We start from the raw sequence: 14,845 nt of genomic DNA on the forward strand, positions 1-14,845 counted from the left end.
ATGTGACATATGACTCCCCGGTCCAGGGCCACTTTGGCAGTGTGGGCTCTAAGATGGATTTTGCTTTCCACTGGTGACCAGCAGCAAGTGGTATAAATAAGGAAGGACTGAAGCAAGAGGTTGCTCTGGCCTGGAACTCAGGGAAGCTAATACCTGAGAGAGCTACATTTGGAGATTGCTCTGTAAGAGAAAGCAAAAGTTATTTTTTTTTTTTGATGAGAAGCCTTTCACCTGTGACGCAGGAACCTGTACTGTTTATTTAGTGCAGGGATATGCAATTAGCGGACCTCCAGTTGTTGCAGAACTACAAATCCCATGAGGCATTTCAAGATTCTGACAGCCACAAGCATGACAGTCAGAGGCAGAGGCATGATGGGACTTGTAGTTTTGCAACAGCTGGAGGTCCACTAATTGCATATCCCTGATTTAGTGCCTCCAGGGCAAGGATTTATTTTCTGTTTTTGTTTTGTTTGTTTTGTATGCAACCTTTTAAATAAAGCTGACTACAAGTCTGAATTTTAAGAAAAGGCCTGCCTTTGGACTGCATTTATTCCAGGGAAGGTTATCCCCACTTGAGCTAACCCCTACAATATATGTACAGTATATATGTACATACAGTATATGGTATATGGAAATCCAGAAAAAAGACCACTGATTGCTTGAATAGTAATAATATTTTTTAATATTTATTTTTCTATCACATTTGAATTTTTAATTAAATAAAATTATAATTTTATTTTATCAATAGCTTTTTTAAAGTCCTTGTTCCTTAACGTGTATATGATCGGATTAAGCAGTGGAGTAATTACAGTATAAAACAGAGAGAGGCTCTTGTTCAGAATATCTAGTTGACCTTTGGTTGGAAACAAATACACAGCAATCAGCGTCCCATAAAAAATGCACACAGCGGTCAAGTGAGAGCTGCAGGTGGTGAAGGCTTTCTTTCTTCCTGTAATTGATTTAATTTTGAGGATGGTTAAAACGATATAGATATAAGATATGACAATTATCATAAAAGGTGCTACAATACCAATGAAACCTACTAGATAGGTCTGAATAAGGATCCATGAAGTATCAGAGCAGGAAAGCTCAAGTATGGGTTGATAGTCGCAGAAGAAGTGATGAATGATGTTTGTTCCACAGTAGTATAGACTGGAAACAGACATGGATTGAATAAACGTAATTTTGAGACCCAGTAACCAAATGATAATGACTGATTTAATGCAAATTGATTGGTTCATTATAGAGTTGTAATGCAGGGGCTTACAGATGGCCAAATACCGGTCATAGGACATCACAGTCAGAAGAAAACACTCTGAGGACTCAGAATGTGCAAAGAAGGAGAACTGGATGATACATCCAGCAAGAGACATGGTACATCCATCATGTAAGATGATATAAAGAAGGTTGGGAAGAATATCTGTAGACAGAATGATATCAAGCAATGATAGTTGGGTGATGAAGAGGTACATGGGAGACTGAAGTGTTTTACTCAGATGATATAAAACCATAATAAAAAGATTTCCAGAAATAGTAACACAGTATATGAAAAACAGCACCAAGAAAAATTGAATTTTTATGCATTTTAGATTCGGAAAACCTGTTAGTACAATATAGGTGATGTTATTGTGATAGCTCCCCTGGTAAAATAATATGAAAATACATAATTTAGGTTAAAATAAGAAATGAGATTGTAACCTCTAATGATCAGGGCTCTCTGATTCATCTTGTATTGAACTGTACTGTAACTATACTGTCTACCTTCCTTTTGTAAAGTGCTGAGCAAACTGTTGGTGCTATATAAATCCCGTGTAATAATATTATTAAAAGTAATGTTAATTTTCTCACAATTCTGGTGGAGGGAAAAACAAAAACAACAGATGTATTTCTTTACAATAGTTAACTATCCAGCTGAGTTTTTAACATTTTACTTTATTCTGTACTATCAGCAGAAAATGGTCACATTGCACTGTATTTTATATACTGAGAGTTAAGCACTCTGTCTTGAATAGTGCATGAGGAGGGGGCATGCTCCATGTCTTCCTCCTCTTCCCTTTCTCGATCTTGCTCGCACCTGGGAAGAAATCAGTCTTTTAAGCTGTGCTGATCCAGGGTGGATGTGCCCTTGGGCCATACACTCTTGCGACAAGCCCTGCCCTCCCCCCCCAAACCTTTTTTACTGTATATTCCCTGTTAACTTTTGAAACAGAATAAACCTGCTTAGCTTCTTTCCTTTGGAGATCTACCCCTATGGGTAGATCTCCAAAGGAAAGAAGCTAAGGGAAAATAATACTGGGAGTATGCTACAGGCCCCCTAACCTGAGGGAGGAGGGAGAGGATGGCCTCCTATAACAATTTGGATTAGCCGCAAGGATGGGAAGTGTTATTATAATGGGGGATTTTAATTATCCAGACATAGACGCCCATCTAAGACTCATTAGTTCCTAAATGTCTTGCAGGACAATTTCATAGGTCAGACGGTAGACGCACCAACTAGAAATAAAGCGTTACTGGATCTACTGATTACCAACAATAAAGACCTGATCACGGATGTGGAAATACTGGGCAATTTAGTAAACAGCGATTTCAGACATTTCATGCACAAATAAAAACAACCAGAGCTAATGGTTTATGTCTTTGTACCGTACATCTCTATGTGCCACATGGTCTAGCATGTTTATTCTGTTTCAAAGGTTAACAGGGAATATACAGTAAAAAAGGTTGGGGGGGGGGGGGCAGGGCTTGTCGCAAGAGTGTATGGCCAAGGGCACATGCACCCTGGATCAGCACAGCTTAAAAGACTGATTTCTTCTCAGGTGCGAGCAAGATCGAGAAGGGGAAGAGGAGGATGACATGGAGCATGCCCCCTCCTTATGCACTACTCAGGACATAGTACTGAACTTTCAGCACCATCACCCCTGAAGGAGGACAAGGTCTCCCAGAAAAGCTGCTTCCCCTTCCGTATCATCCCTCTCTAAAGGACTGGTGAGTGAGAAGCAGTTTGCTTCCATAGAGGATGACTCCCTTGTAGCTTCGCAAATTACAGCTACTAACTCACTGGCTTAGTTCCCTGCCTCAGACCAGCCTGCTTCAGAGAATACTATAAAAGAGATGGCTATTTAACAAAAAAATAAATCTACAGTCTGATGTTTGTAGAAACATACCTAAGCAGCATACAACTTACCTGGACACATAGTGACCAGGTAGAGGAGAAAGTTGATAATTTTGAGAAGAAAATGGAAGACTTTGTTGAAGCACATAATGATTTAGTGGATGGATTTCAAGAGCACACTAATGACATATACAGTGCCTTGAAAAAGTATTCCTACCCCTTGAAATTTTCCACATTTTGTCATGTTACAACCAAAAACATAAATGTATTTTATTGGGATTTTTTGTGATAGACAAACACAAAGTGGCACATAAATGTGAAGTGGAAGCAAAATGAAAAATGTTTTTCAAAGTTCTTTACAAATAAATATCTGAAAAGTGTGGCGTGCATTTGTATTCAGCCCCCTTTACTTTGATACCCCTAACTAAAATCTAGTGGGACTAAATGAGGAGGGTACAGATGTGCTGGGAGTGAAGATGGCCAAAAATTTAGAGGGGTTTTTAAACTAGGCAATGGGGGGAGGATACAGAAGTAGTGATAGTCAATGCAGAACGTGGTCCAGAGGGTAGTATTGGGGGCATTAGGGGGCATTAGTGGTAGGTTTACTAAACAATAAACATAAACCCAAGGTAAGTATAGTAACAAGTCCTAGTTGCAATCTCAGAACACCCAATAAGAGGATAATATGCAACCTGTCTAAACTACCCGTCTAAACTACGTGGCATGTTCACCAATGCCAGCAGCTTGTCAGACAAGATAGGTGAACTAGAGATACTGTTGTGCGAAGAGGATTTGGATTTTGTGGGAATTTCAGAGACTTGGTTCAACAGCTCTCATGATTGGCTGGCAACCATTCAAGGGTATACCCTTTATCACAGGGATAGACAGGGTAAAAAAGGAGGAGGGGTATGTCAGTATATCAAGAATACTGTACAAGTGAATGTGAGAGGTGACATCACTAAGGGAGCTAGGGAGAAGATGGAATCCCTATGGGTAGATCTCCAAAGGAAAGAAGCTAAGGGAAAATAATACTGGGAGTATGCTACAGGCCCCCTAACCTGAGGGAGGAGGGAGAAATTGACCTCCTATAACAATTTGGATTAGCTGCAAGGATGGGAAGTACTATTATAATGGGGGATTTTAACCACTTGCCGCCCGCCCTATAGGCAATTGACGGTGGCAAAGTGGTTGCATAATCCTGATCGGACGTCATATGACGTCCTCAGGATTATGAGCCGCTGCGCGCCCCCGGGGGGGCGCGCATCGCGGTGATCGTTGTTGCGGGGTGTCAGTCTGACACCCGGCAACTACGATCTCGGTAAAGAGTCTCCGACGGAGACTCTTTACCACGTGATCAGCCGTGTCCAATCACGGCTGATCACAGTGTAAATGGGAAGAGCCGGTGATCGGCTTTATCTCACTCGCGTCTGTCAGACGCGAGTAGAGGAGAGCCGATCGGCTGCTCCTCTGACAGGGGGGTCTGTGCTGATCGATTATCAGCACAGCACCCCGAGGATGCCCACACTGGACCACCAGGGACGCCACCAGACCACCAGGGAAAAGGTAATCCTCCCTAGACCACCAGGGATGCCAGTCAGCATAATGGATGCCAATCAGTGCCCATAATGGATGCCAATCAGTGCCCACAATGGGCATCACTGATTGGCATGCATTATTGTTTGGCACTGATTGGCATCCATTAGTACAGTATAACACCAATGCCGCCTATGAGTGCCCACCTGTGCCGCCTATCAGTGCCCACCTGTGCCACCTATCAGTGCCCACCTGTGCCGCCTATCAGTGCCCACCCATGCCCATCTGTGCCGCCTATCCATGCACATCTGTGCCACCTATCCATGCCCATCTGTGCCGCCCATCCATGCCAATCCGTGCCAGCTATCAGTGCCAATTTGTGCCACCTATCAGTGTCCATCCGTGTCGCCCATCCGTGTCGCCCATCAGTGCCGCCTATCAGTGCCACATATCAGTGTCCATCAATGCCACCTCATCAGTGCCACTTCATTGGTGCCACATCATTGGTGCCCATCAGTGCCGCCTTATCAGTGCCCATCAGTGTAGCCCCATCAGTGCCCATCAGTGAAGGAGAAAACGTACTTATTTACAAAGTTTTGAAACTGAAACAAAAAAAACGTTTTTTTTCTAAATTTTCGGTATTTTTTTATTTGTAGCGCAAAAATTAAAACCGTAGAGGTGATCAAATACCACCAAAAGAAAGCTCTATTTGTGGGAAAAAAATGATAAAAATTTAATTTGGGTACAGTGTAGCATGACCGCGCAATTGTCATTCAAAGTGCGACAGCGCTGAAAGCTCAAAATTGGTCTGGGCAGGAAGGTTAAACACCCGGTATTGAAGTGGTTAATTATCCAGACATAGACGCCCATCTAAGACTCGTTAGTTCCTAAATGTCTTGCAGGACAATTTCATAGGTCAGATGGTCGACGCACCAACTAGAAATAAAGCGTTACTGGATCTACTGATTACCAAGAATAAAGACCTGATCACGGATGTGGAAATACTGGGCAATTTAGTAAACAGCGATCACAGGTAAATTGGCTTCAGTATAAATCACACAAATAGGAAACATAAGGAAAATACAAAGACACTGAATTTCAAAAGAGCCAACTCCCCTAAACTACAAACCTTGCTAGAAGATATAAATTGGGATAAAATCTTAGGAACAAAAAACACAGAGGAGAGCTGGGTTCATTTTAGGAGCATATTAACTAGTAGCTGACCGCCGGCCGTCAAATGACGGCCAGGCGGCGCACCTATTGTGGCGGGAGGCCGTCATATGACACCAAACATACTGATTGCCCCCCCCCCCCCCAATAAAGAGGACCTGTCACCACCCCTCATAGTAGTATGTATGTAAAAAGGCTCCTGCGCTCTATGGCAAAAAAAGAACAAACTTCTGTGATGTTCGTATCATTTCATCGATCCGTCTAGTTGTGTGTGCCTGTTTATTCGCTCCTGTTTGTGAGTAGATATAGTTTGTTTTACAAATAAATCCTTCTTTTTAAAACTACTACACAATGGAGGATATCTTTTACTTGTTATTTTGAGCATTGTTGGTCGGCTAAAACTACAAGGAAGAGTGGCACTGTCAGAAGTCCCAGTCACAGCTCATCTGATCCCCTGGAATTTCCCCTGCAAATTTACTTTCTCGCTGTAGCCTTACAGCTGTGAGGTAATTATTTAGGATTATCCACATTAACACGTGATACCGTTTGGAGGAGAGCTACCTTGGCACATTTGCACTTTATATTTGGTTGTGAAATCACATTTTAGATCTGCACGATTGGACTGTGTATGGGACACTATCGAGATTCACCATTTGTCGTTACAATTTTTTGCTATTTTTATTTCCTTTCACTAAGGATTATACTGTTGGTTTTTATGGTTTTTAAACTTTTAAACCATTCATAGATTTTTTTGGACTATTTACTACACTAAGTTATTGATATACAATGTTTGTAGTTTTATTTTAGATGTCAGATTTTTTCTTTTTTTGTTTCATCTTAGACGATTCACTTTATTTTATATAGCTATTGCAATTCACTTTTTACACTGTATAGCTGGAGTCCCCCCCGTTTTTTATTGTCCTTTATTGTATAGGCACTGGTATGATGCACTATTAATATATATATTTATATCAGATGTTCATTTCCATGCACTTTTTTGCACAGTTTTTTTGATACTTTGTGAACGATTGACAGTCACTTTTTATCACATAAGCTTATTGTTTATGTTTATTTATCTATTGTTTATTTATTTTTCTCTTGGTATTTAAGGAAGCGCAACACACCCTCCTTCTATCACCCCTCATAGTACCTGTCAATCACAGTCCATCAGAGTACCTGTCACAGTCCATCAGAGTATTTGAGTACCTGTCACAGCCCATCAGAGTACCCGAGTACCTGTCCCAGCCCATCAGAGTACCCGAGTACCTGTCCCAGCCCATCAGAGTACCCGAGTACCTGTTACAGTTCATCTGAGTACCCGAGTACCTGTCACGGCACATCAGAGTACCCGAGTACCTGTCACGGCACATCAGAGTACCCGAGTACCTGTCACGGCACATCAGGGTACCCGAGTACCTGTCACAGTTCATCTGAGTACCCGAGTACCTGTCCCAGCCCATCAGAGTACCCGAGTACCTGTCCCGGCCCATCAGAGTACCCGAGTACCTGTCACGGCACATCAGAGTACCCGAGTACCTGTCCCGGCCCATCAGAGTACCCGAGTACCTGTCACGGCACATCAGAGTACCCGAGTACCTGTCACGGCACATCAGAGTACCCGAGTACCTGTCACGGCACATCAGGGTACCCAAGTACCTGTCACGGCCCATCAGGGTACCCGAGTACCTGTCACGGCCCATCAGGGTACCCGAGTACCTGTCACAGTCCATCAGGGTACCCGAGAACCTGTCAAAGTCCATTAGAGTACCGAGTACCTGTCACAGTCCATTAGAGTACCGAGTACCTGTCACAGCCCATCTGAGTACCTGTCACAGTCCATCTGAGTACCCGAGTACCTGTCACAGTTCATCTGAGTACCCGAGTACCTGTCACAGTCCATATGAGTACCTGTCACCGCCCTTCAGAGTACCCAAATACCAGTCACCAAACCATCAGAGTACCTGTCACCAGGCCATCAGAGTACCTGAGTACTTGTCACCAGGCCATCAGAGTACCCGAGTACCTGTCACCAGGCCATCAGAGTACCCGAGTACCTGTCACCAGGCCATCAGAGTACCCGAGTACCTGTCACCAGGCCATCAGAGTACTCGAGTACCTGTCACCAGGCCATCAGAGTACCCGAGTACCTGTCACCAGGCCATCAGAGTACCCGAGTACCTGTTCCAGTCCATCTGAGTACCCGAGTACCTGTCACAGTCCATCTGAGTACCTGAGTATCTGTCACAGTTCATCTGAGTACCCGAGTACCTGTCACAGTCCATATGAGTACCTGTCACCGCCCTTCAGAGTACCCAAATACCAGTCACCAAACCATCAGAGTACCTGTCACCAGGCCATCAGAGTACCTGAGTACTTGTCACCAGGCCATCAGAGTACCTGAGTACTTGTCACCAGGCCATCAGAGTACCTGAGTACTTGTCACCGGGCCATCAGAGTACCTGAGTAGCTGTCACCAGGCCATCAGAGTACCCGAGTACCTGTCACCAGGCCATCAGAGTACCCGAGTACCTGTCACCAGGCCATCAGAGTACCCGAGTACCTGTCACCAGGCCATCAGAGTACCCGAGTACCTGTCACCAGGCCATCAGAGTACCCGAGTACCTGTCACCAGGCCATCAGAGTACCCGAGTACCTGTCACCAGGCCATCAGAGTACCCGAGTACCTATCTCCAGCCCATCAGAGTACCTGAGTACCTATTTGCAGCCCATGTCTCATAGAATATACGTTGGGGTGTTTACTTTCCAAAATGGGGTTATTTTGTGGGTAATTTCACTGTCCTGGTGCTCCAGGACCTTCAAAAGTGTGATGGTAGGAATGAAATGAGATGTGTGATTTATGCTCCTAGAACGCCTGAACATACTACTTCAATGTTCGGCCTCTCTATGTGGCCAGGCTGTGTAAAAGTCCTACACATGTGGTATCGCCATACTCGGGAGGAGTAGCAGAATGTATTTTGGGGTGTAATTTTTGCTATATACATGTTATGTGTTAGAAATATCTTATAAATTGACAATTTTGTGTAAAAAAAAATGTGTTTTAATTTTTTTCCACATATTCCAAAAACTTCTGGAAAAAAATTAACCATTCAAAAGACTCATTATGCCTCACAGATTATACGTTGGGGTGTTTGCTTTCCAAAATGGGGTCATTTTATGGGAAATTCCATTGTCCTGGTACTCCAGGGACTTCAAAAGTGTAATAGGTGGTTGAGAAATGAGATGCGTCATTTTTGCTCGTAGAACGTCTGAAGGTACTACATCAATGTTGGTGCTCTGTATGTGGCCAGGCTGTGTAAAAGTCTCACACATGTGGTATCATCGTACTCGGGAAGAGTAGCAGAATGTATTTTGGGGTGTAATTTGTTGTATGCATATGCTGTGTATGAGAAATAACCTGATAATATGACAATTTAGTAAAAAAAAAAAAAAAAATCTTCATTTTGCAAAGAATTGTGGGAAAAAATGACAAGTTAAAAAAACTCACCATGCTACTTACTTAATACCTTGGGATGTCTACTTTGTAAAAAGGGGTCATTTGGGGGGTATTTGTACTTTCCTGACTAGTTAGAGTCTCAAGAAATTAGGTACACCTGATGTACTGAAGGCCTGATCAGAAGTGATCAATTTTCAGTGATTGGCACCATAGATTGTAGACTCTATAACTTTCACAAAGACCAAATAATATATACTAATGTGGGTTATTTTTACCAAAGATATGTAGCAGTATAAATTTTGGCCAAAATTTATGAAGAAAAATTACTAATTAGCAAAAATTTATGACAGAAACGAAGAAAAAGGCATTTTTTTCACAAAATTTACGTTTTATTTTATTTATAGCACAAAAAATAAAAAACCCACTAGTGATTAAGTACCACTAAAAGAAAGCTCTATTTGTGTGAAAAAAAAGGACGCAAGTTTCATATGGATACAGTGTTGGATGACTGAGTAATTGTCATTCAAAGTGTGAGAGCGTTGAAAGCTGAAAATTGGTCTGGTCAGGAAGGGGGTGTAACTGCACTGTAACTGAGGTGGTTAAATAAGGGCATTGGTCAGTGCATCCCATTGGGTAATACATTTAAAAGAGCAAACAAAAGTCCTGGATGGCTTAGCGCCAATGTAAAAATGCATATAAAAGCAAAAGGAGAAGGCCTTAAAAAAATACAAGGTTGAGGGATCATCATCAGCATTCAAACTTTATAAAGAGTGCAACAAGAAATGTAAGGATACAATTAGGGTAGCTAAGATAGAACATGAAAGACACATAGCGGAGGAGAGCAAAAAAAATCCTAAGGAGAAGAGCAAAAAAAATCCCAAGAAATTCTTTAACTGCTTGCCGACCGCCTCATGCAGATATAATGCGGCAGAAGGACAGGTACAGGTAAACTAACATATCTGTATGTTGCCCTTTAAGAGGTGGCTGGCGGGCACACGCACGGCAAGTTCCGTGAGAAGGAACGCAGACTCAAATGCCGTGGGGATACCTGCGATCGTCTCATGGAGAGGAAGAACGGGGAGATGCTAATGTAAACAAGCATCTCCTCATTCTGCCTAGTGACAGTGTCACTGATCTCTGGTCCCTGTAATCAGGAGAAGAGATCAGTGATGTATCACACACAGTCACACCCCCCACAGTTAGAAACACACCCCAGGACACACTTAACCCCTACACTGGCACCTAGTGGTTAAACCCTTCACTGCCAGTGTCATTCATTTGTATAGGATTGGTCCCAAAAATGTGTTAAAAGTTTCCGATGTGTCCGCCATAATGTCGCAGTCACAATAAAAATCGTTGATCACTGCCATTACTAGTAAAAAAAAAATATTTTTTATAAAAATGCCATAAAACTATCCCCTATTTTGTAAACGCTATAAATTTTGCACAAACCAATCAATAATCGCTCATTGTGATTTTTTTTTTATCAAAAATATGTAGAATAATTTTTATCAGCCTAAACTGAGGAAAACAGTTGTTTTTTTTACATATTTTTGGGGGATATTTATTATAGTAAAATGTAAAAAATAATGCCTTTTTTTCAAAATTGTCACTTTTTTTGTTTATAGTGCAAAAAATAAAAACCACAGGGGTGATCAAATATCACCAAAAGAAAGCTCTATTTGTGGGGGGAAAAAAGGACGTCAATTTTGTTGGGCAGCCATGTCGCACGACTGCAGAATTGTCAATTAAAGCGATATAGTGCCAAATTGCAAAAAGTGCTCTGGTCAGGAAAGGGGTAAATTCTTCCAGGGCTGAAGTGACATCCACATGCTCAGCATCTTAATGCTAGCTTGGCCAAATTGATAGCAATGTAACTTCTGCCTTTTCAGCTGGTAGACTCTGCCCCCTTTCGTGAACTTGTGGAATGTGTGGTACCTCAGTGGCAGGTTCCCAAACCCCATTTATTTTCACGGAAGGCCATTCCGGCTCTCTGCCAGCATGTGGAAGGAAATGTCTTGGCCTCGTTGGACAGGGCAGTCAGCAGTAAGGTGCATATTACTGCTGACTCATGGTCCAGCAGGCATGGACAGGGACAATACCTTTCTTTCGTGGTGCACTGGGTAACTCTGCTAGCAGATGGGAAGGATGCAGGACAGAGTTCAGTATTGTTGGAGCTTGTTCTGCCACCATGCCTCTAAAGTGGTGATTCTGCAACAGCTCTCTCCTCCACCCCCTCCACTTCTTCTTCCATTATGGCCCCTTCCTCTGCAGATTTCTCCTCTGAACCAGTGGTGCTTTGTAGGCGTTCAAGTGGCTACGCAAGCACTCAGGCAAAAAGATACCATGCGGTACTTGAGTTGGTCTGCTTAGGGGACAGGAGCCACATGGGGGCAGAGATTCTGTCAGCTCTGCAGGGGCAGGCTCAGAGGTGGCTGACGCCATGCCAGCTTCTGCTAGGAATGGTTGCATGTGACAATGGCACCAACTTTGTCTCCACCCTCCGATAGGGACACATAACTCATGTTCTCTGTTTGGCTCACATCCTCACGTAAACAAACCATCGTCATGTCATGACACTGGTTCATCCCTCCCCTCTCTGTACTGATCGGTACAGTGAGAGGGGAGAGGGGGAGAGATGGCAGCATTGCTGTGGGCTGGATGTGTAGTCCCCACAGCGCTGCTCAGTGCCAATAATCTGTCCATACTGTGCAATAATCTGCCAATACTCTGCAACACTGTGCAATATTCTGCAACACTGCAATACTCTGCAATAATCTGCCAATACTCTGCCAATACTCCCCAATACTCTGCCAATACTCACCAATACTCTGCCAATACTCGCCAATACTCTGCAATAAATTTTAAAAGAAACAAAGATTATTTTTTTACTGAATTTTCAGTCATTTTTGATTAATAGTGCAAAAAAAAAAAAAAAAAAAACAGCGGTGATTAAATACCACCAAAAGAAAGTGTGAAAAAAAGGACAAAAATTGAATTTGGGTATAGTGTTGCATGACTGAGTAATTGTCATTCAAAGTGTGAGAGCACCAAAAGCTGAAAATTGGTCTGTTAGGAAGGGGATTTAAGTGCCCAGTGGTCAAGTGGTTAAGGCGTCAGCATGCCAAAATATTTTGAACAATTTCATGCTTCAAATTTTGTGGGAACAGTTTGGGGATGGCCCCTTCCTGTTCCAACATGACTGTGCACCAGGGCATAAGGCAAGGTCCATAAAGACATGGATGTGTGAGTTTGAGGCAGAGGAACTTGACTGGCCTGCTCAGAGTCCTAACATAAACCCGATAGAACACCTTTGGGATGAATTAGAGTGGACACTGTGATCCAGGCGTCCTCGTACACATCAGTGCCTGACCTCACAAATGTGCTTCTGGATGACTGGTCAAACATTCCCATCGACACACTCTAAACCTTCCCAGAAGAGTTGAAGCTTTTATTGCTCCAAAGGGTGGGCCAACTCAATATTAAACCCTACAGACTAAGACTGGGATTCCATTAAAGTTCATGCGGGTGTAAAGGCAGGTGTCCCAATACTTTTGGTAATATAGTGTACTTGCACTGTACCATAATCATGGAGTAATTATTATTAACAGTCTGGAGAATGGTATAAAGGTATAAGTGTGTACTAAACATAAGATAACTATGACTCGCTATGTGCTTTTTATGCAACTTTAAAACTGGACTGGTGACCAGAACGGAAATCTGTGACACAGAGATGTGGAAAAAGGAGCAGAAAAGCAACATAGAGCAGTAAAATCTTTATTAGGATAGCACACATAAAAATACACATTAAGTATTGGACTCACAAGACATGCCGCACACACATGATTGGAAATTCGGCCAACAAAAGACCGATGGCAGCTTTTGGTGGGAAAATGCGACCGTATGTATGATCAAATCAGACTTTTGCGGGCCCAATTCCCACCAGAAAAAGTTTCGATCGGAAATTCCGATCGCCTGTAGCAATTCCGTTATCTTCTCTGATTCCGCAACAAGGCTGGTTGAACAAATTGTTTTAATTGTTGTATGTATGAGTATCTCTGGTTCTGTTTGTTGAAAGTCAGTGTGTATGAACTGTGCAGATAAGGATGATCTTTGGGTCATCTTTGGTTAATGTTGTGTAAACACCTAGGATCGATTGATGTAATTCAATCAAGGTTTATTGTTTTATGAATAGAAAGAAATAAAAATATTTTTGATATTAATCAAATGTCCTATGTGTTCACCGAAGCCTAAGGTAGCTACTTTTTCTTTTTTCCTGCTGTTGGTATGCAAGTTAAAAGCGGGACACAACAGCAGGGGAAAAGTCTCTCTCTTTTTTCTTTTTTTCTGGTTGAACAACGACTGTTCAAAAACTAACAGAAAAGCACTAAATTAAAAGCGCAAAATTAAAAATGTGAATCAACACTCACCAAACTTTTACTAACATGAAATTAACAAAAGGACCCCAAAGGGTGGTGCATGAAAATTGAACTTCCTCTTTATCAGCTCGTAGTACATCTAGTATGTCACTGCGTTCATGTTTTTTGGCCCACAATTGCTTGCCGTTTGTTTGCAAGACAAGTTTTGGGCCAACGCCCTTTGGACAAAAGTCTGAGGCTTTGTCTGTGGAAAATCCGATTGTGTGTACAAGGCTTAAGTGTGTGTTATCCTAATAAAGATGTTACTGCACTATGTGGCTCTTCTGCCTTTCTATATAACAAGACACTAAACAAGGAAAACTCCCAATCTAAATCTAAATGTTTAATGACAACTTCCTTTGGCATTTGTTGAGCTGAGTTGCAAATTGCAGTACAATGATGGAAAATGACCTGGGTAGATTTGGTGGTGAAGGAGGTTGTGAAGCATATAGCATTGTACATTTCTTATACTTCTACAGTCCTTCATCATTATGGAAACACAAAACAAGTCTATATTGTGCCTATGTTTTCATTTATCTACAAACAGTTGTTACATACTGTACCTCGATTCCATGCACATTCTCAGAGATGATGTCTGGATGTAATAGTTTACTTTGAAAATCCCCAGCAGATAATGCCAGATCAGCCCTCATATATTTTAGTGGAAATAACACACCACTTACAGGGAATTATTAGTATCTGTTATTTACCGAGATCTGAAACCCTTTTATACATTTCCTTCTCCTCAATGTGCTCTGTGTTTTGCTAATTAATCTGAAAGCTAATGCATTTCTCCTGACACACAATCCTAATTAAATCTTAAATTGAGTGCAGTAGGGAACTCCATGTTTATTGTTAGAGCAGTTATTATCCACTTACCTATTTTCCAGCATTGCCTCTGCTCATTTTGATAAATTGTATACATAAACTATGCATTGAACAATATTCATTGTTTAAAGTGATTGTAAATTTTCTTTAAAAAAAATAAAAATAAATAACAAACATGTTATACTTACCTCCTATGTGCAGTTGGTTTTGCACAGGGCAGCCCAGATCCTCTTCTTTTCAGGCCTCTCTTCAAGTCTCCTGCCTCCTCTCTCCTGTTGAGTGCCCCCACTAGTGATGGCCGAACGGTTCGCCCGGCGGTCGTTTCGCGGC

General features: G+C 42.1%; 1 protein-coding gene across 1 annotated transcript; it reads right to left on the reverse strand.

Annotated features, from left to right (window-relative positions):
• Positions 1-725: 725 nt before the first annotated feature.
• Positions 726-14,376, reverse strand: LOC143964002 (olfactory receptor 5P52-like). The gene is made up of 2 exons (XM_077473724.1): positions 14,251-14,376; positions 726-1,640 (listed from the first exon to the last, which is right to left on the reverse strand). Exons 1-2 carry the CDS (start codon positions 14,338-14,340, stop codon positions 726-728), a joined length of 1,005 nt encoding a protein of 334 aa, XP_077329850.1. The 5' UTR covers positions 14,341-14,376.
• Between the last annotated feature and the right edge of the window lie 469 nt (positions 14,377-14,845).

The sequence above is a fragment of the Lithobates pipiens genome, unplaced genomic scaffold (assembly GCF_037356315.1).
Source record: "Lithobates pipiens isolate NorthernLeopardFrog02 unplaced genomic scaffold, aLitPip1_a1.2 Scaffold_8, whole genome shotgun sequence".
In the NCBI taxonomy this organism is placed as follows: domain Eukaryota; kingdom Metazoa; phylum Chordata; class Amphibia; order Anura; family Ranidae; genus Lithobates; species Lithobates pipiens.